The sequence below is a fragment of the Nansenia antarctica genome (genome assembly GCF_963989245.1).
Source record: "Nansenia antarctica genome assembly, chromosome: 4".
In the NCBI taxonomy this organism is placed as follows: Eukaryota; Metazoa; Chordata; class Actinopteri; order Argentiniformes; family Microstomatidae; genus Nansenia; species Nansenia antarctica.
This window is the reverse complement of record NC_137689.1, coordinates 64430417-64452494: the sequence shown is the minus strand read 5'-3', so window position 1 is coordinate 64452494 and position 22078 is coordinate 64430417. Positions and strand designations below refer to the sequence as shown.

The window sequence follows — 22078 nt, the reverse complement described above, 5'->3', positions numbered from 1 at the left end:
ATAAATTACTCAAAGTGCGTCAAAACCAGAGAAAAAAGATGTGTGTGTGTGTGTGTGTGTGTGTGTGTGTGTGTGTGTGTGTGTGTGAGAGAGAGAGGGAGAGAATGAGAGATAGGGAGGGGGTTGGCCAGGTTTGAGACCAGATATGACTCAGAGGGTGATGAGGTTTGGGCTACAGTATATAAGGTGGACCTGTAGCAACAGACCAGGAGAAGCATCAAAGAGTTGTGAGCTCAGGTGTGTAGTGATATCTGATTGATGTCCATAGAGCACTGAGAAGTTGGCCTCCTAGAACAGCATAGCATCTCAGGAAACTTCAACACGCATCTGCAACGCATAGGCTACTAGGGCGACTGTCATTCAAACTTCTGCACAGTGAAAACTGCTATATTATTTCAAATGACAATGCTGAGGCTGACGTATGTTATCTTTGTGTGTGTTGCTAGTATGTGCGTGTGTGTGAGTGGTCAAAGTCTCTCAAGAGACTACGGAGTCAAATTGTGCGGTAGGGAGTTTATAAGAGCTGTTATCTTCACTTGCGGTGGTTCCCGTTGGAAACGGTCTTTGGATGAAGACTTAGGTAAGTACCTTTGCATTAGCGATGTTTTTCAGTAATAATAACAATAATAATAATAATAATAATAATAATATTATAACCTTTATTTGTATAGCACTTTTCCTGCAAACGTTGCCGCTCAATAACATGCAGGCAAATAACCGTTGGTCATAGAGAACGTCAAGTTAACTCAAACTTTCCCTCGCGACCCCTGCGTCTGGTTTGGTACTATCCCGTGTATATCTATGTGGTCTAGATCGAAACAATTTAGAAATACTATATAAACAATAAAATCTGTTTACCGTAAGTTGTTTTTGGTGAATTGCCTTTGAAAACGGTGAAAGGTGATTAGGCGCAGCTATTCAGAACCAGGGACAGCTCCCTGCTTCAATTAAATATTGTCCAGTGATCCAACAATATTCATCTGATTTGGAATGTCCCTTAAAAGCAGTTTTTACAAACGTACATCTCCAGCATCAGCTCCCAGCATGTTCAGTTATGTCTTTCAAACTTACTACATGATTTAGATTCAAGAAACTGTCTTAACTATGTATCTAGTTAAATGTAGTTTAGACTTTTCACTTTAATTGTTAGTGTATTTTGAATGACATGGTGAAAATGTTGCAACTTGGTAAATCTCCCCTTCTCAACCCTGAGTCCTTCATATTCATTTTGCTGCCATTTTGTGTGCATTTCTCATGCTTGTGTCTCACTGTCCTACTCAGACCCCTTCCAGCTCAGCTCCTACAGTGACATCAAAGAGGGCGAGGACAGCCTCAGTTGGAAACAAGGTCTGGAGCTGTCAGCAGCTGAGCCCCTTCTCCAGCTCTCTTCCTCCTCCTCCTCCTCCTCCCTGGCAGACCTCCTCTCTCTGCTGGGCGGGCTGGGCGACCACAGGCAGGCGGCGGTGGACACGGACCCCAGCGAGGGGTTCCGCCGGCCCCTCAACCTGGCGGGCGACCAGACCAGGATCCCAACCATCAATTGGCCGCGCCCCAACGATAACAGAAGAAAAAGGAACTTTTCCATGGGTGTAGCCGGCATGTGCTGCAATCAGGGCTGCACTAAGAATGACATTGGACGGCTGTGCTGAGAGTGACCGGCCCATGCTGGGGGAGAAACACCTATTCTATGTTCCATTTTCTACACTAGCATCACACTTAGAGGGAATGGCCAATGCCCTCAGACTAATCCTATGCTTTTAAATCATGTAGGGGAGTGGATAAGTGTACACTACGTTCAGGGATAGGGAACTGAGATGCAGGGTTAGTGTACAGTATACTACTGGGGATTCTGGAACTTAGTGGGTGTGAGAGAGAGACAACTTTGTTCCACCTTTTCAACAGTATTATGATTTTGAGGGGTGGGGTATTACTGGGGGACATTTTAAGAGGATAACTGTTGTTTTTGTACACTTTGCAGTATTGTGTGAAGGGCCAATAGATACACCCATGTTGCAATTAATGACCATAATGTAATCTATAATTTATCTCTTTTTTTCCATTCTGAAATGGATTACGGCATTGCTGAAGCAAGAGCTTTGATCGCCAAAATTGTCTGAATGGAATGAAAAATGTGTCACCTCTAACATCCGCCAAGAATATGTCATTGAAATACTATGTACATATCAAACAAAAAGCACTGGTGAAAATATGTTGTGTGTATGAAATCTATCTATTAAATATAAATATCAAATATAATTTGTGGAATATCACATATTTTCCATGGCATATAACAAAAGAAAAGAAGAGACATTTAATGTCTGGGAAAGGTGAAAATGAAACAAAAACAATTATTTTGATGATGATTCATGGGATAAATGGCTGTTCTAATAATTAAAAAAAAATGTTTTCCGCCGACCACCTCAGGAAACCTGCAATATGAGTTATTACTCACCACAGGAGCTGTAACAGAGTTAGTGCTCCTGATCGCCAGTTGTATTTAGACATTAGTATTCATCAGGCACAGGGCAGTAATTGCTATTACAATTATTTCTATTCCTCCACACCAGCAAAATGGATTCAATAAAAATGATTTGCCATCAATCAACACTCTATTACAATAAAAAGAAAAATATGAGTGGGACTGCCCACTGTTACTGCCCCGTAACAAATTACTCAATAAGTTGAATTGAGTCCATCTTAATGCTGGATAAGGATAATAGGTCATGTAATTGGAATCAATATCTTTGTTTTTATAGGGTCTCTGGTTTGCATGGGAATCAATTGAACACTGTGTAGATTAGGATGTCACAACCAACTCTGAATCTCTGGTCTGAATACTTATGTACATGAGGTATTTCTGTATTTCAATTTGAAATTCTAAAACCATGTTTTCATTTCATTCTGGGGTATTGTGTGTGGATTGATGGCAAATTATTTGGATTCAATCCATTTTAAATTGAGTCACACAATATATACATATATACTTTTTAGGGAGAAATAGCAGGGATACTTTGACTCTTCATTGTAACTCAAATCAAAAGAAACAGCGCAAACACAAAAAGCCATCTCTGACCAGGTCTGAAATACCTTATCCTTTAATAAGACAGGCTTGATATAAAACAGTTGATACAAACAATGAAGCCTTATCATATTAAATTCTCTGGCAGCACATTTGCAATCAATCTGCAAACACAGGTAACAGTGGCTTGTAAAAATGAAAGAAGAAGAAACAATGAACCATGTTTCTCTTCATGATCATATATTATCTCTTTTTTAAAGAAAAATAGCATGTTCACTTAAAACATTTGTACTTCCTCGCACTGACAGAGTAAGTCAAAGTGCTTCTGCCAGCACTGCTGACAAAAACAACAACATACAACAAAGGAAGACAAGACAAATAACAACAAACAAAACAATAATTGTCATACTACTGTTCCAGCAGAAGTGACAATGTTTCAATGATCAGTCAGATGGTGAGATGGCACATTCAGATATGGAGAGTGAAACAAAAGGTTGCCCGGTAATGTTTCAAAGAACATATTCTCCACAGACTTGTGTGGACAAGTCAAAGCACATGAGTCTTTTTCTGACAGGAGGAGCCTTGCATAGGAGCGCAAACGTCCTTCAACTTTCAGAAACTTCCGATTCAACCTTGGTGTCGGCCATTTTCTGTTGATGCTTTCAAACATGACATTGAGCCATTCCAACTCATTCCAAACATTGTAGGAATGGCAATGTGTCGTAGCATGCATGTTTGATTTTGTACGCCTTGCTATGAACAGCAAACTAGGAACTCAAAGTTTAGATTTTATTGAGGTTTAGAAGATTCAGAGAAAAAACAAAACAGCCTCAACAAATGCACCTGTATGTTTACAACACAATTTGACATGTCTTTGTATTCCTAAAAGCAACATAGTGCATTCCAGTTCTTCCCTTTGATGGAAAAGATACATGTGAATGTTGGTACATCAGTCTTTGTTGTACACATTCAGTATTGCTTTCCCTGGCAAACCTCCATTCCTACAGTTAGCATAGTCATGGCCAGTGTGCAGGAGTCAGTCTGTAAGGCCAAGCCATGGGGAGGGGGAGGGATGCTCAGTGAATCATCCCAGAGGAGTGGTCAGGTCACGTTCCTCTGAATGTCCCCATGAATGCCAGTGGTAATCCCAGTTGTTCCTTTCTGCTCCAAAGGAGCATTGGATCAGGTGACGTGGTCCTCCAGAGTTGCAGTCAGGTGAGGCTGTGAGTCCAGGGTGGGTGAGGGCCTCAGCCTTCCTTACTGTCCCGAATGGTGTCCACAGTCTGGGCTAACTTCTTGAAGGTGGGCCGCAGAGCGGGATCAGTGTTCCAGCACTCTGTCATCATCCTCTGGATCTGAGCGTTCACACAGAGAGAAGCCCAGGTTTAGAAAACACAGAGAGAAGTCTGCCTCTGAGGTTAGGAAATCTTAAAGGGGAGCTAGTTAGTCATTAAAGTGGTCTTTCATATTTTGCGACAATGTTGAATTGTCTGAGTTCTTATTTAATCCTGCGTAATGCTTCTACTGTATCTATTCACTAGTATTAGTATGTAGATTGCCCTGCGTCAGGCAGTTAGTGCATGCAAAGGATTGTCCACCAAATACTAAACATGAGTGCTTAATTTGCACATTTGATGAATCTTTCCCATTACTTTTGGGTACCCTGATATAAGGGGACTATGCATAAAGTGGTGCAATTTCTAAATGGTGTAACCAATACACAAATACCATCAAATAAAATCAGATAATCTCTACTCCATAGTAATCGTTTGAAATCCAAACTTTCGGAGTGGGGAGCTAAAAGAAGAAAAAATGCTTCATATATAATAATATAATATATATGCCATTTAGTTGACGCTTTTATCCAAAGCGACTTACATTGCAGTGAGTGCATACATTTCAGTATATAAGGTCCCAGCGGGAGTCGAACCCACAACCTATGCATTGTTAGCACCATGCTCTACCAACTGAGCCACGGAGGACCACTTCACTGTCCATTACTTACACAGGGCAGTGTATGTGAGTGATGTATAAAGGGTGGTCTCTCACCTCGTCAGGGCAGCCAGGGGGGGCAGGTAGCCTGTAGCCTCGTTTGAGGAGATCACTGAGGTGATAGACGATCATCTGACCCTGCTTGTCACTGCCCATCTGCTCCATGAACACCTGGTGGAGATGGGACCGGGACACTGACAGCATCACATGCTATACTAATGTATAATCATAATAATAATAAATAATCATCATCATCATCATCATCATCATAAATAATAATAATAGAATCATCTCAATGTGCATAAAACAAACGATAAAATTGTAAAAAAATAAATAAATAATAATATATAAAACCATATCATAAAAGCAGAAAACAAAGTCTAGGAGTATTACATATATTGTATAAGTAAAAGAACAGCAACAGAACATCAGGGGATGGCTGAAAATAAGTATGTTTTTAGTTATCCACTTTAGTTAGCCATTGACCACATGGGACAAGACTACTGATGTTAATAACTTTTAAAAGAGGCTTTTAAAAGAGAGAGAGAGAGAGAGAGAGAGAGAGAGAGAGAGAGAGAGAACGAGGGAAAGAGAGGGACGTACAAGTAGGAGGGCTGAAGAGACAGAGAGAGATAGAGAGAGACAGACAGACAGAGAGGGAGATGTGGGAGGGAGAGTGACGTACAGCAGGAGGACTATAGTTCTTGTCGCTGTGGGTGAAGAGTTCGTAGAGGACCACTCCAAAGCTCCACACGTCAGAACCCACAGAGAACTTGCTCTCTGTCAGGGACTCAGGTGCGTACCTTTAACACACACAACACATCAGCACACACACACACACACAAAAACATCAGCACACACATCAACACATCAGCACACACACAACACATCAACACACACACACAACACATCCACACACACACACACACACACCACACACCACACACCACACACACACACACACACACACACACACACACACACACACACAGCAGTCATTCAAATGGATACAACATTTGAGGGATATTGTCAGATAACACAAAATGACAGATTCTCCCTTCCATAGAAAAATAACTTCTTTCTATTTATTTTTTCCCCTCCTAAATCTCTTTAACAGGGGTGCCTTTATCAGACAGTATGTACTGCCAGTGCTGTGACGTTTTGCGTCTCACCAGAAGATGGGGCTCTCTCCTGGCTCTCTGACTGTGTAGTACTCCTTGTCCTGAGGCAGCACCTTGGTCAGCCCAAAGTCCCCGATCTTCACCCTCAGCTCACTCTCCACTAGGATGTTCCTGGTCGCCAGGTCTCTGTGGATGTAACGCTTGGTGGCCAGGTAGTCCATACCCTGCACTCACACACACACACACACACACACACACACAGACACACACACAGACACAGACACGGACACAGACACACACACACACACACACACACGCCTAGGTCTTACAACTGGCTCTGGGTACAGTACATCTCAATAATCAAATCTAGCTTTCCAGAAAAATCTCTTTTGTTTTTAAATGTACTTTATACTTTTTCAAATACCTAAAGCAGATGGTAGTATCAACGCTTAAGAGGCAACAGCTTTTCTTTTGATCAGTAATAATCCGATGCAGCGATAACCTATGCTAACATATGCTATCCTATGTGATAACCTATGAGATTACCTATGATAACCTATGAGATAACCTATGAGATAACCTGAGATAACCTATGAGATAACTTATGCTAAGCTATGAGATAACCTATGCTAAGCTATGAGATAACCTATGAGATAACCTGAGATAACCTATGAGATAACCGATGCAGCTCTGGCGAAGCAGTAGTCTTCTGGATGTACCTTGCAGATCTGGGAGGAGTAGTGCAGCAGCTTCTTGTAGTCGAACCTGTCCTTGTTCTTGATGAGGTAGTCCCTCAGGCTGCCGTAGGGCAGGTACTCCATGATGAGACGCAGGTTCCTCCTGCCTGGGGAGGGAGAGGAGGGGGTAAGGAGGAGGGAGGGACGGAGGAGTGTGAGGCAGAGAGGGGGATGGAGGAGGGGGGGGGGGGGGGGCGTAAGAGGAGGAGGGGGGTGATCATTATGATTTGATTTCACCCGAACAGTACTTTCGAATACGCTGTGGAGCGAGTGCGTCGTTTGTTTAACACACGACACGTCGAACACGCGTCGTTTACAGAGATCAAACGTGGTACAGTGATGTCTCCCGGGTCTCACCGGCGCTGTAGCAGACTCCCTTGTACTTGACGATGTTGTCGTGCTGCAGGGACTTGAGGATCTCAATCTCCCTCTCAAAGTCCCTCATGTGCTCGGCGGTGCTGTGCTGCAGCTTCTTCACCGCCACCACCTCCCCCGTGCTGTCCTGCAGGGGGTCGTAACGACACATCTCCACGCTGCCAAAGTTACCCTGGGGGAGGGGGGCGGGCGGGTGGGAGGGAGAGAGAGAGGCGGGGAGAGAGAAAGAGGGAGGGATGGGGTTGAGAGAGGGGGGGGTGGGTGGGAGAGAAGGATGGGGGAGAGAGAGGAGTGAGTGGTAGAAAATAAGGAAATAAAGGTAGAAAAGACAATAAGTTAAAGGAGGAAGACTGTAATCACAGACGCTACGTGTAGAGGGGTGGACGGAGCGTGAGAGCGGGTAAGAAAGAAGGGATGAAATACTGATAGGAGGAGAGTGAGAGGGAGAGATGGTAGGAGGTTGTACTATATCTATATCAATACAGTACCTGTCTATCCATCTCATCTATCTGTATCCTACCTTGCCCAGCTGCTTGAGGAAGATGAGGTGTCTCTCCTCAAACTGGGCTGGCTCCTGGCTCTCAAACGCCCCCGGGAACCCAAAGGTCCTGGTCCTGTTGGGCACCATGTCACTCTCCGCCAGCAGCTCATAGTCTGACACAGGAACACACACACACACACACAGACACAGACACACACACACACACACACACACACACACACACACACACACACACACACACACACGTTGAAGTGACTAATCCACACTTTCTTCTTCCATTTTGTCACCTGTGGTTAGGTGGAGAGTTACCGACATACACTCTTCATAAAGCAATATCGAACTCAGGATTCAAGATTTCAATACAGGCAATGTGCGGGCGGATAACTGTTGCTCTCCGCCACCTAAACTACCAACAAACATTTCAATCACCTGGCTTAAAGGCTGCCTACCGGCAAGAGGATAACACAGTTATCAGGTAAGTATCAGGTAGGTGACCAATCTCTATATCCTTTAAGGTACACAATCAAAACGTTAAACAAACACATTTCATATTATCATGTTTCATAAGTCATAAAATCATGATCTAACTCAAAATATCTCACTTAAAGGTTTTCTTAAACTCAAAAGATCGCAATATGGCTCCAACACACGTCAAGACCAACGCACACACTACACTCTACACACTACACACACTACACTCTACACACACTACACACACTACACTCTCCATCAAATACCGTATGCATCTCCGGGTGTGTACAGTATGTGAGGGGGATTGAGAAACATCATATCTGAGAAGAAAGTTCCACCTGTTAAAACCATGGTAAATGACTGAACCACACCAGAGAGCAGTGGTCTGACTGACCTGGCGTGAACAGGCTGTTGAGGTCGCGGATCACGGCTCTGAAGGAGGGTCGGTTGGACGGCTCGTAGTCCATACAGCTGTTAATCAGGTTGGCCAACTCGGTCCACTTGGGGGCCGGGAGCTGGTGGCGGTCCTCATAGAACAGATTTTTCTACCAAGAGAAGAGACCGGGTCAACTGTGGGCCCGTGTAGTATAACAGAGAAGAACAGGAGAAAAACCCAGCAGAGCTTTTAGAAGCATCATAAAGTCATTGGGAATCTTTAGTGTTTCACCTTCATAGGATTGTTCACATATTCGTTACATTTAACACAATTTTACATTTAAGTCATTTAGCAGAAGCTTTAATCCACAGAGACTTTGTCTAAGTAAGTGAATCGACTATACGCCAGTCATTGTAAGTAAAAACCTTAGATAAGAACATGTGCCATCGGCAGTGACAGTGCTGGAGAAAGGAGGAAAAAAGTTAGGTTATTTACATAACCCCGGTTCTCTGAGTAGTATTCATTTCGTGTCTCACTATGGGAACGCCCCCTGCGTGACCTCATCAGAAGCTGAACTACTGATGAGGTCACGTAGGGGGCGTTCCCATAGTGAGACACGAAACGAATACTATGAAAGAGAATTTGAAAGAGAAATGAAAATTAAGCCGTATGATTTGTGTGTTTCCGGTGAATAATGTAATTCTTGGCACTCTAGAATGTTCACAATCTGGGCAACTTTATTCACCCGTGGCACTAAACTACAGTTAACATGATTCCTTCCAAAGCGACTTACAGTAAGTGCAATTGTCTGTGTAAGTGTACATCAGTCATCGTAAGAACATAAGAACAAGTGCCACGGGCAGTCACAGTGCTAGAGAGAGGAAGAAAATGTCATCAGTCATCATAAGTGAAACCTAATGTTCCTTCCCCTGCCTCCTACCTTGGAGCAGTCCAGGGTGCTGAGTGGCTTCTCCCCCCCGCTGCAGATCTCCCATAGGGTGGTCCCGAAGCCCCACCTGTCTGTGGCCAGACTCAGGCTCAGGGGGTCCTCGATGCACTCTGGAGGCACCCAGGGGATACGCTCCATCAGGACTGGAGGGAGAGGGGGGGCGTTAGCATGATAGCTTAGCTTAATAAGAGAACAATGAGTTTGGAACACTAAACTGTAACTGTGGGCTCCCTGAGGGCTAACTCTGCCATATTTACATTGTTGTGCCAACTGAAATATCAGTCATTGTGTACTGTTCCTGTCAGCCATATCATTGTGTACTGTTCCTGTCAGCCATATCATTGTGTACTGTTCCTGTCAGCCATATCGCTACATTATTTTTTATTAGACCCCTATACTTTCTTTTCTTTCTTTTTTGTTTCTTTTTATTTTAGTACTCGATCTTTTCAGTTTGTAAAGCGTCTTTGAGTGTCTAGAAAAGCACTATATAAGTCTAATGTATTATTATTATTGTTATTATTCATTTGGGAGAATCTCTCCAGGGGTGCTCTTTCACCATCTTTGGGCAGCACCGTGATGCTGATTCCTGGATCGCTGAGCTTGATGAAGGGGGGGTTCCCGGTTTTCCGGTCCTCCTCGCGGATCAGCAGGACGTTCTTGGCACAGACGTTCCCGTGGGTGAGGTTCTTATCCTCCTGTCAGACACAGAACACAGCAGACATGTTGAACCGGGTTCACATAAAAACACATCAACTATGCTGGTGCCCAGTCCTGGCTTCTGAAACCGGGGAGGGACATACTGTAGCAAGAGATGACGTCATACGCCATGGTCAATACTGCATTAATAATATATATTATGATTACTTGATCACTACCTACTTGAACTCTGTACTGCTACATATCATATATGTTACATCTCACTGCAACCCGCACAGCATTTTTGCACAACCTGACTTGTACTTGAACGTACCGTAATGTTGATTACATTAATGATGTTGATATGCTGATTTGCATTCTGCTGCTATTACTTTACTCTTGTTGATTGCTGATTGATGTTTTATATACTGTTTATTTTTGATTAATGATTGTGTATTGTGCTGCAACGCCAATGTCTAATGAACCTGAACCCAAGAATTTTACTCTGTATATCCGTACATTGATGTAATAAAAGCTATTCTGATTCTGATTCAATATGATGTGTATGTCTATGGTAAATAATTATAATATTTAGGGTTAGGGTTAGAGTTATTTTGTATAGCACTTTTCCCATTACTCAAAGACACTACATTTCATGGAGAAAACAAGAATATGATGATTATGATGTATATGGGGGAGGGGAGGAGGGTCTTACCAGGTATGATGTATATGGGGGAGGGGAGGAGGGTCTTACCAGGTAGTGCATGGCCCAGGCCAGCTGCTTCGCCACCTCCAGCTTCCAGGTGATGTTCACAGAGCCCTTGTTCTTCTTCAGGTAGGTGTCCAGGGACCCAAACTTCACGTACTCCTGCACCATCATGTCTGGAAACCACACAACACAACATCCAATGCTGAATGAGACCATTTCAATTTATTGACATCCACACAAAGAATATATATAACTTGAGAGAAAATAAGAAAATAAAGAGAATAGTGGACATGGATGAGGAACGAGCATTTTCCTCCTTCTTCCTGACTGTGGTTATGGGCGAACTGTTGTCCGTCTGACCATCTCTGTGACTGCTGTGAGAGGGCTCTGAGGTGAGTGAAGGCAGTGGGGTCAGCGTGGACCGGTGGTGAAATGTCAGCCTGACCCTCTCACTATATCAGTACGCACTCATTTCCCAATATAAAGGGAAATTAAAAATACCCCCCCGAAAAACTTTTGGGTGGCGAAAAAACACACGGTTCCAGGAAGAATACAATTAAAAACAAAATATCCCTGTGTTCCCCACAAAACAAGGAATCCAAAACCATTTCAATGGAAATAAGACGGATAGTAGCAGACGGATAAACACGGCGGGGGAAATGTTCGACACAGCTCCCAATGAGACCCAATTGACGACGTACCAAAGACATGGAAAACCTGAATGGCTTGTTGAATCACCTGTTTTCTGAAATACGCAACCCGCAAAAGCTGCGTCAATCCCTCCTGCCCAAAGACCTGCCATCTCACTAGCTACTTCCTTTCTGAGGAAGTCTTTACTCATCCATCCATCCATCCATCCATCCATCCATTCATTCCTCCGTTAATACTCTATCCATTTACTGTTGACAGAACAGTTTCTAGTCTATAACACACCTCGGATCATTGCCAATAGGAAATGAGGAGGATGGATGTCATGCTCTCCTTATCTCACTAACTGCCAATGAATACCTGAAGACTCCCCATCTAGAGAGCCAAGTGTTTTATGTGGCATTGACCTACAGTAGCAACAATACTTTGATTGGTCAAGAGTACCGTAGTCTCCTAAACCTGACCAGTGACCTGCTGTCGGTGTCAGTGGTATCAATCCACTAACACTAACCTACATAGGATACACACTGGAGGTTGGATAAAACACTGCATCCCTGATTAAGCCAATCAGACACGGATCCCATGCTTGGCTGAGTCAGCAGCTCCGTGATGTAGGTTAACTGCTCTGTATGTCAGAGGATTACCCCCAGCTGGGAAGGTGTTGTACCCCCTGCTGGTGATGTAGGTTAACTGCTCTGTATGTCAGAGGATTACCCCCTGCTGGTGATGTAGGTTAACTGCTCTGTATGTCAGAGGATTACCCCCAGCTGGGAAGGTGTTGTACCCCCTGCCGGTCTGAGCTGCAATAACACTGCTGTTACCTCACCACAGCCAACTGATTCACAGGGTGAATAAAGTCACCCAGAGGGTCAACATTCTCGAGGGCCACGGGTGACTTTATTCACAAGAAATGTATAAATGATGATGCTTCATTTTGCAGCCAAATGTATTGGTAGTAAATACCACACAAAACACTCTAGCTGGGGAGTGTTCTGAAATTGTTGGTGAGTTAAAACCCTGTGTGCTGGCAGGCAGACGTCATCTGAGGCATGTGCACGTGCTGGGCTCCGTGCCTCTGATCTCCGGAGAAGCATAGGCCAAGCTGCCTGCCTGCCTGCCTACCTGTATACCTGCCTGTATACCTGTCTGTATACCTGTCTGTATACCTGTCTGTATACCTGTCTGTATACCTGTCTGTATACCTGTCTGTATACCTGTCTGTATACCTGTCTGTATATCTGTCTGTATACCTGTCTGTATATCTGTCTGTATACCTGTCTGTATACCTGTCTGTCTGCCTGCCTGTCTGTATACCTGTCTGTATACCTGTCTGTATACCTGTCTGTATACCTGTCTGTATACCTGTCTGTATACCTGTCTGTATACCTGTCTGCCTGCCTGTATACCTGTCTGTATACCTGTCTGTATACCTGTCTGTATACCTGTCTGTATACCTGTCTGCCTGCCTGCCTGTATACCTGTCTGTATACCTGTCTGTCTGCCTGCCTGTATACCTGTCTGTATACCTGTCTGTATACCTGTCTGTATACCTGTCTGTATACCTGCCTGTATACCTGTCTGTCTGGGGCACGGCTGCTCTCTGTAATCCAGCAGCCACAGCACGCCTCCTTCCAAAATACACCCCTATCCCATTACTCAAAGACATTTTCAATGAGCCTCAGACAACAATGGGGGCTAGGGAGGGGGGAGGGGAGGGGAGGGGAGGGGAGGGAGGGAGGGGGGAGGGGAGGGGAGGGAGGGAGGGGGGAGGGGAGGGGAGGGAGGGAGGGGGGAGGGGAGGGGAGGGAGGGAGGGGGGAGGGGAGGGGAGGGAGGGAGGGGGGAGGGGAGGGGAGGGAGGGAGGGGGGAGGGGAGGGGAGGGAGGGAGGGGGGAGGGGAGGGAGGGGGGAGGGAGGGAGGGGGGAGGGAGGGAGGGGGGAGGGGAGGGGAGGGAGGGAAGAGGGAGGTGGGGTGAGCTTAAGGGAGAGAGAGAGAAGAGGTGAGGCCCCTCAAGGAGGTGAGAGAGGTACAGGTAAAGGTATGCTGATGGTGGAGAGAGAGAGAGAGAGAGAGAGAGAGTAATATATTGAGTAGGGTGCTGATGTGGAGCTGCAGACTTACTTTCCTCACCGCAGACACACACGCCGTATGTCAGCAGCAGGTGCTTATGGGAGAGCTGGCTCATCATACTGGCTGCTTCAAAAAACGACTGTGGGGAAAACAGAGACACAGCAGGGGATCAGGGGATAGCTTAACGACAAAACCTTTGGATGAAATGGGGCAGTTAACTCACTAACTGCCGAAGAATTCCTGAACACTCACCACCTTGAGTGCCCAGTGTTTTATGTGGTATTTACCTAGCAACAATACTTTGGTACAAAATAAAGAATCACAATCTATGAATTTTTGGTGAATAAAGTCACCCGTGGCACTCTAGTATGTTGACAAATGAGCAACTTTTTTCACCCTCAAAATGGTTCCCAAACGGTGTACAGATGTGCCGTGGGATTTTGTGAGAACCATAGATTATTATAGCAATATACAACAATACAAAAGAGAAAAGGAAAGAATGATTTTTTAAATTTACTGTGTTAATTCACTATATCAGTACTTTGTACTCTCATGTACACTCATTTCCTAATAGAAAGGGAAATTATATACCCCCCCAACAGTTCGCAGTTGACGTTGGGAATTATTAGAGTGTGACACATCACAGGCCCTGATTGACAGCCAGTGTGGAGGATAACAACAAACGTTAAAACAGAGAAATCTGAGGAGGGAAATGGATCGCATTCCTCTCTAGATGAAGATTTAGTGAAGCTTTTTGGTGCTATGGTGCTGGTGGTTTGGTGAACACACCTCAGAGTAGGTACGATGGGCCTTGTCCAGGATCTTCACGATGACGTCCATCTGGTGCACTTCGCCGTAGTCTCCCAGCTCCTTCCGGACACCACAGAAGATCTTGGTGAACGTTCCCTGGCCCAAGCTCTCCTTCTGCAACCCAGAAGTCACATGGGACAAACACTAAGCAAGGGCCCGAAAGTCTCCATAACTATTACTCATTATCATCCATATACCATTTACCATCTTCAACAACAAGGCTTTCTGAAGTAGAGAGTCAAGATGGAGTCAAGTGAAGTCGGTCTGTGTTTGTATCAGTTCAGGTTGGAAAGAATAAGTCACAGTCTCTGGTCAAGCACAATGACATTGTGAAACCCAATAAATCACACAGGCGTCGTGAAAACGTAGGGCTCTGACCAGAGGGCTACATATATTGTGTATTGTGTCCATGACTCTCTCATGACTCAGCATATTGAACCACACCTGACCCTGGGCTGAGGTAGTGGCTGGGTTTTAAGCCTTTACATGAGAGGTGAACGCTTCTCAAGATCTCTTGACGCATGAACCCGGGTCGGCTGTGGTTCAGGAGGTAGAGTCGCCGTCTAATGATCACAAGGTTGGCAGATCAGCGGTTCGAGCCCCGGCTGGCCACATGTCGAACTGTCCTTGGGCAAGACACTGAACCCCAAAATTGCTCCCAGTGAGCGGGCCAGCGCCTTGCATGGCATTGGTGTGTGAATGTGTGTGTGAATGGGTGAACAACAGGGATGTGATTCTGTTTCATTTGGGCTTAAAAAATGTACCTGAGAGGCCACTGATTAAGTAAACTTAGGGCCGTGGCCTGGGGTGGTCCAGTGGTCTAGCACCGTGATCTACAGTGCACTCATATGCCCATGTCGGCATGGGTTTGAATCCGGCTCGTGCCCTGCTGACATGCCCTCTTCTCCTTATTTTCCTGTCTGTCTTCATTATCTCTATCCAATAAAATGGAAACTATGAGTGGGACTGCCCCACTCAGGAAAAAAAGAAAGAAACTTAGGGCCAGAGCCAAACCAACTCAGTGACCTCAGCTGTCAGTAGATCTCTAGGCACTGTCAGAAAGCCACGGGTCTTTAACCCTCTGAACGTGACGTCAATCTAGTGCTGGCTCAAACAGCCAATGAGTGGTCAGAGCGCGGTGGGTGAAATGAAGACATCCCGGTTCCTAACCCTAATGATGAGGATTCTAAAACAAGAGCTCATCGACAAGAGCTATTATTTAGTGAGGAGGACACATACATTCAATCAGAGGAACTGAATTTAACTTGACTCACTAACTGCCAAAGAATACCGGAACACTCACCACCTGGAGTGCCATGTGTTTTTTACCTAGTGACAATACTTTGATTGGCTACAAAATGATTGCATGTCTTTTTGGGGAATAAAGTCGCCCGTGGTGGCACTCTAGAAAGGTGACTATTTGGGCAACTTTATTCACCCTCCACACTAAATGGGTTAACCAAGGCTTTAACGGTCCCCATCAAACCAGACTCCAGTGAGGAGGAAAGAAGGTAAGAGAACTCACAATGGTGAGGTCCTCCTTACGGATCTTGTGGAAGACCATCTGGCTGATGTTGTGTCTGTGGAGCGAGGGGGTCAGAGGTACCTCCGCCCCCTGGTTGCTCCTACACACCAGCAGGTTAGACTTATCTGCAGAGGTCAGCGAGAGAGAGAGAGAGAGAGAGAGAGAGAGAGAGAGAGAGAGAGAGAGAGAGAGAGAGAGAGAGAGAGAGAGAGAGAGAGAGAGAGAGAGAAACATGAGACAACTCACTAATTGCCAAACAATTCCAGAACACTCACCACCTAGAGTGGCAAAGTGTTTTTATGTGGCAACTAGCAACTATACTTTGATTGGATACAAAATTGAAGCATCGTCATTCATGCATTTTTGGGTGAATAAATCACACTGAGTTAAACAAAATATGAATGATCAATTCAACAAAATCTATCATGTTGCAGTTGAACACATAAACAACAGACAGAGCCGTGACAAGTGTTGACCTTCCCCTGACCTTTGGCCTTGGGCGGGCAGCACCTGGTGAACTGGAAGATGTGTCCGTCGGAGCGCAGCGCCTCCTTCTGGTAGCGGTGGAGAAGTTCCCTCAGGCTGCCGAAGCTCTTCTTGGCTCCGCTCAGGATGTACTCTCCTGACTCCATCTTCACTATCTGGCAGTGCTTGTACTCCACCACGTTGTCCCACTGACCAGAGAGAAGAAAACCACTAATGTAAAAAGGGTAGGCGCATTAATATAGTTTTTTGTTTGGTACTTTTGAGTTTTCTGTTAAGATGCGCAAGTGAAATTTAGTTGTTGTTGTTTTTGATTATGCACTCATGGGAAAAAAAAGAAGAAAAAAAAGTAAACATGCATGTAACAAGGGTAGGCGCAATAAGCCATGGCTTCAGCCTACACCTTTTTGGTCCTGGTACGCATTGTGACTGTACATTTTTTTATATGTATGTATTGTGAATTAAACATTCTCAATCAATCAAGGAAGGAGGATTAAAAAAAGAGAGAAAGACATCAAATACACGTACACATGTTGGTACATGAACGAGAGGAAAGACATCCTGCCCGCCCTTCAGCTGGGCTGAACACAGATGAAGAGACAACATCCGTCCTATGAGCAGCAGTGCACCGCCATAAGCAGAGTAACGCTGCATGACTGAAATGCAATGAGCTGTGAACCTGCTTAGTTGGATCACATAACAACGTATGTCTTTGAGGCTAAGCTTGTAGAGCCTTGCTTGTAAGTGAAAGGCTCGTAAAGCTGTTTACTTCCTGCAAAAACAGGCTGTCCATCACCTCCTTGCAACAGTATGACTCACCCCGACAACAAAGGACAGGAAGTACTTGTTGTAGTCCTTGGGGCTGCTGCGGAGGATGTACAGACCCCTGTGATTCCCCGACCGACGCAGCCTGCTGATGGCAAACTCCATCCTGTGGCCAAAGAGGGACAGTACAGCTGAGTGAGTCCTAACACTGCGTGTGTGTATTACTGTGTGTGTGTGTGTGTGTGTGTGTGTGTGTGTGTGTGTGTGTGTGTGTACAGTATGTCAGCACTACCTTAATTATACTTTCTTTTATTTATTTTCTTAGGTCTTTTCACTTTGTAAAGTGTTTTTGAGTCTCTAGAAAAGCGCTATATAAGTCTGATGTATTATGTCTGTCTGTCTGTCTGTCTGTCTGTGCGTGTGTATGTATGTGTGTGCGTGTGGTGTAAGTTGTGTGTACACACAATACTTCACTTACGAGACCGGGCCATGGCAGTAGCTCTGAATGCTCTCCAGCAGCCTAGGAGGTGCCACCTCTTTACACAGGTAGTGGTGGGCGTCGGCTATCAGCCTGTAATAGCCGTCAACTAGAGACACAAAGGACAGGGCCTCTGGCAGGGAATGGAACTCCAGCTCCTGTAATCAAGAAGAGAGAGAGAGAGAGAGAGAGAGAGAGAGAGAGAGAGAGAGAGAGAGAGAGAGAGAGAGAGAGAGAGAGAGAGAGAGAGAGAGATGGATCAGTCGTCTTCATATTCCAGTATAAGATACCGCTGAGTCTGTATCAGTGTAACAGTGTGAGAGTTGTGTAACATTTCATACCAGCGTCTGGTTGTCCTGCCTGTTGATGGTGACGATGCGGCTCTCGATGGAGCCGTCTTTGTTGGCCTGCTTGATGCTGATGTCTATGACTTCAGGGAAGTCACAGTATGTCTGGAGGTCCTGGAGGGAGACCGACAGAGTCAGACCACGTTGCAGTGACACTCAGTGACAGTCTAAAACAGTCTCACTCTGGTTGGCCGCGCAAGAGTGACAGTGGCATTATTGCTCAAGACAAATTCATGCCTGAGACATACTGTAATTGTGTATACCACTGTAACACATTCAATGATGCAATTCAATGATGTACAGTGAAATAGGAGTAAAATCTCTTTCCCATTGCAATAAACGTGCTTCATTTACACATGTAAACTTGCACTTCACATCATGGATGTCCTCAGTGATTATTCTGTTCTGCATAATTGTATTCGTATATATTTAATTTTGTCAATTGCGACTCCAGATTGCAAGCCAAGTTTCCCATAACAACAAAGTAAACTGAACTGGACAAATTAAAAATCCTCTCATATCATACCAGTGTTTGGATCAGAGCATCTCCAACACGTCAGCAAGCCTGCGTACATTCTATGCATGGAGCCTCAGAGGTTTTACAGGTAGAGGAGCACCCTCTATTGGTGAAATAGTACAGAAAGCTGCAGCACAGTGTATTAACTCTACACAGGGGGTAGGAACCTACCAGTGAGACTAAAAGACATCCAAACCCCTGACCCTGACACAGAGATATACAACGCGGACAGGCGGCCTCTGAAACGGCCACCGCACACCAATCTGTCACCAGGACAGATGGTTCTCCATCTCTCACTCAACAATCTGTCAACAACATTCAATATCTGTCAACATCCTGTCGTCGTTGTTTTCCTGAGAGACAGAGTGACAGAGAGACAGATTGAGAGAGAAAGAGAAAGAGAAAGAGAGAGAGAGAGAGAGAGAGAGAGAGAGAGAGAGAGAGAGAGAGAGAGAGAGAGAGAGAGAGAGAGAGAGAGAGAAAGAGAGAGAAAGAGAGAGTTCACACTACATACCTGGTCCGTCTCCACATCCTTGGCCTGCGACCACTGGATGCCGCCGTTGCCTGTGACGACGATGGTGACGTCCCCGGTGACGCGCTCCGTGGCGTGGTAGCGCTCGGCGTAGAGGTCGGGCTGCAGCGTCTCCAGGTTCACCAGGTACTTCAGCTTGAGGTCGCGCGCCGTGGCCTTGCACTGGCTGAACTGCTGGATAAACTTCCTGAAGCGGTGGCGGATCCGCTTCCGGGTGACAAAGTTGTAATCCTGGATGTGAGCGCGCATGTCCTTAGGCAGGAACGATTTGTAGCTAAAAGGGGTATACAGGGTGGAGAAGGAGAGGGGGGGGGGGAAGGATACGTGAGGAAAGTACAGTAGAGAATGTGTGATAGACTTAACGGTCACATGGCCTGGTGAAAGGATTTCATAAGCACGTTTCTCCAATTCTGACAATCTCTCACACACTGAGAGCTAATGTTTTCATTGAGTTGCACGGCCACAGACACTCTGTATGCAGCCACTCTACATTATAGATCGTGTCTGCTCTGTCACGCCGGCCACACAGCATGCGCTCATGTCTCAAGCTGGAGCGGGAGAGAGACACAGACATCATCGCACAGTTGTGTCTCAAAGTCTAACTTAGCCACACAGCTAGGTCTCCTTAAACAGACTACTTCATACATTTACATTTTACATTTCTGACATTTAGCAGACGCTTTTAGCCAAAGTGACTTAAGTTAGTCCAAGTACATTTTTGTCTAAAGTAAGTGAATCATTACATCAGGTCATCATAAGAAAGCATCTATGCTAGGACCAGGTGCCATTGGCAGTCACCATGAAGAAGGAAGGATTACTATTAATCCTTAAAACATTTTTTTTTATTATTATTAACAGTAGAGGAACTGTACAGGGGGGTAGTGGGGGGCGAAGCGGTCTTTAGGAGGGACAGTCAAGGTAGGTAGGGACTCTGCAGTCCTGACAGCGGTGGGAAGCTCATTCCACCACCGGGGAGCCAAGACAGTGAAAGAACAATGAGAACAGAGGAGAGGGAGGAAACCTGAGCGGAGTGGAGGGTCTCTGTGACAGCAAGGAGAGCAGTCAAAGTGGAGTGCCCAGCCTTTAAAGCCGGATTAGGGACAGGGTCAAGGAGTTGTGTGTCGCAGACAGAGATGAAACAACTGGTCTGCCCCCACCCCCCGACTCAGAGTACGCTTCCAATGGAGCCACCGCAAGAGATTAGTGCCAATCTGCTATAAGAGCTTTGGTTTACACCGTGGCCTACATGACTAACCTCATCATAGGCTTTTTCACTCTGGTTCCTTTCAGGACAGGCCTCTCTCTCCCCCACTCCCCATCCCCCTCCCTCGGTGTGCAGCTCCACATGATCACCCAACACAATCTTCTCTCCCCGTCCCCCCCCAGTCCCCGTCCTCCCTCTCTCTAGATTGTCCCCCTGTGAGTGTCCCTCTCGTCCCTCTGACCTGGTGTCATTGTAGATGTCCACTGGGGACAGGTTGTTCTCCTTGGCCAGCCTCATCATGTCCAACACAGCCATGCCCAGACACTCCTCCTGGGCCTCATGACTGACAGGGATACTTACCCTGCCACTCACAAAGTCACTCCTCCACTGGGAAGGGGGGGGGGGGGGGGGGGGGGGAGAGAGAGAGAGAAAGAGAGAAGTGACAAGAGTGAGAGGAAAGGGACAAGAGAGATGGAGAGAAGGAAGACAAAGGGGGTGCAGGTGGGTAAAAACAGAGGGCATATTTGGGATGGGGTGAAGACAGACATGAAAGGGGGAAGCGACAAAGGGAGATAAGGATAAGTTGTGTGTTGATGACATGAGGTTTTACATGATGTGAGGAAGGCCTGGCACACATCAGTAACACAGGTCTGACAAGGCAGGCAGCAGCGAGGCCTCCAATCAGCCTCCAATCAGCCGCTCCTCCCATTTCCACCTCCAGACGCTTTTTCAATTGTTGGCATTTAGCAGACGCCTTTATCCAAACCAACTTACAACAAATACATTTGTCTAAGTAAGTGAATCATCTATCATCAGTCATCGTAAGAAAAAGTCATCTATGCTATGACCAGGGGCCATTGGCAGTTACCTTGCTAGAAGGATTATTATTATTTAAAAAGTATTATTATTTATTTAAATCAGTCTAGCGCCATTCTCTCTATGACCTCGATGCCCTCCCTGGCAGGGCTACAGCCTGCCCAAGAAATATCATGGGTTGCCGTGACGACCGCTAACTAGCATTGTGCAATATGTGTGGGAGAACAGATCTTGAGAGGCAGATTACATAACTTTCGAAGAATGAAAAAAAAAAAAAAAAAAAAAAAAAGTCAAACAGGACATGGGTTCATATCAGGAAATAGGTGTCTACATTTCTCTCTGAATGTAGACTCGAACCATTTCCTGTACCAGAAACACCTCGTCCTCACTGTAGACGACTACAATGACACCAGGTCACCGTGGTAACGAACACAGGGTGGTAATCTCTCAACTAATATCTTTTGTTTCAATGTGTATGTGAAGATAAAGACAAAAAGGGCCTCTTGGTTAACACATGAACACTGTGTGCACACACAGACACACACAACTGTGCCTCCCAAACCACTTCCTTTCTCTTCTGTACATACTGGGGTCAGTGGGTGAATTAGACAGTTGCACTCCTGGCTAACAGCCTGACTGATTGGCTTATGAAGCGAATGAAGCCCCGAAATTGATTTTTTTACAGTCGCTACAGTCTTAATACACAAGAGGTTAAACTAAAGAGCTCTGGTGGCTTTGCTACATTCGATTACAGTTAGGAAACCTTAGGTACATACAGTAACCAGACTATGTTAGTTTTCAAAAGTCAGAAATGAAACCAGTAAGACTAACCTGGGCGAAGAGGTAGGACATAGCACAGTCGTCAAAGACAGGACTCTCCATACTATCAGACGCCACATACCGGTGGGCGCAGGAGGCCCCACTACTGTACCAGCCAGGGAAGTAATACCTGAGGAGAGAGAGAGAGGGGGGGGGCAAGGGAGAACAGGGTGAGAC

At 45.5% G+C, this 22078-nt stretch overlaps 2 protein-coding genes across 3 annotated transcripts in view; one reads left to right on the top strand and one right to left on the bottom strand.

Annotated features, from left to right (window-relative positions):
• Positions 1-405: 405 nt before the first annotated feature.
• rln1 (relaxin 1) lies at positions 406-1649 on the top strand (the record flags this gene model as incomplete). The annotated part of the gene is made up of 2 exons (XM_080529606.1): positions 406-580; positions 1282-1649. The coding sequence occupies 2 exons, from the start codon at positions 406-408 to the stop codon at positions 1647-1649; spliced, it is 543 nt and encodes a 180-aa protein (XP_080385732.1).
• Positions 1650-3085: 1436 nt separating this feature from the next.
• Positions 3086-22078, bottom strand: part of jak2a (Janus kinase 2a) — a 34128-nt gene continuing 15135 nt past the window's right edge. For both annotated transcript variants that reach the window (XM_080530183.1, XM_080530182.1), the window contains exons 4-24: positions 21914-22031; positions 20508-20653; positions 19045-19336; positions 18008-18127; positions 17667-17824; positions 17243-17354; positions 16428-16614; positions 15941-16065; positions 14395-14529; positions 13657-13744; positions 10933-11060; positions 10099-10237; positions 9534-9685; positions 8612-8762; positions 7765-7898; positions 7227-7416; positions 6852-6976; positions 6184-6356; positions 5697-5814; positions 5069-5182; positions 3086-4374 (exon numbers count right to left, since the gene is read on the bottom strand). In XM_080530183.1, coding sequence (XP_080386309.1) covers positions 4267-4374; positions 5069-5182; positions 5697-5814; positions 6184-6356; positions 6852-6976; positions 7227-7416; positions 7765-7898; positions 8612-8762; positions 9534-9685; positions 10099-10237; positions 10933-11060; positions 13657-13744; positions 14395-14529; positions 15941-16065; positions 16428-16614; positions 17243-17354; positions 17667-17824; positions 18008-18127; positions 19045-19336; positions 20508-20653; positions 21914-22031 — 3013 coding nt within the window. In that variant the 3' untranslated portion in view covers positions 3086-4266. The remainder of the gene's footprint in view (positions 4375-5068; positions 5183-5696; positions 5815-6183; positions 6357-6851; positions 6977-7226; positions 7417-7764; positions 7899-8611; positions 8763-9533; positions 9686-10098; positions 10238-10932; positions 11061-13656; positions 13745-14394; positions 14530-15940; positions 16066-16427; positions 16615-17242; positions 17355-17666; positions 17825-18007; positions 18128-19044; positions 19337-20507; positions 20654-21913; positions 22032-22078) is intronic.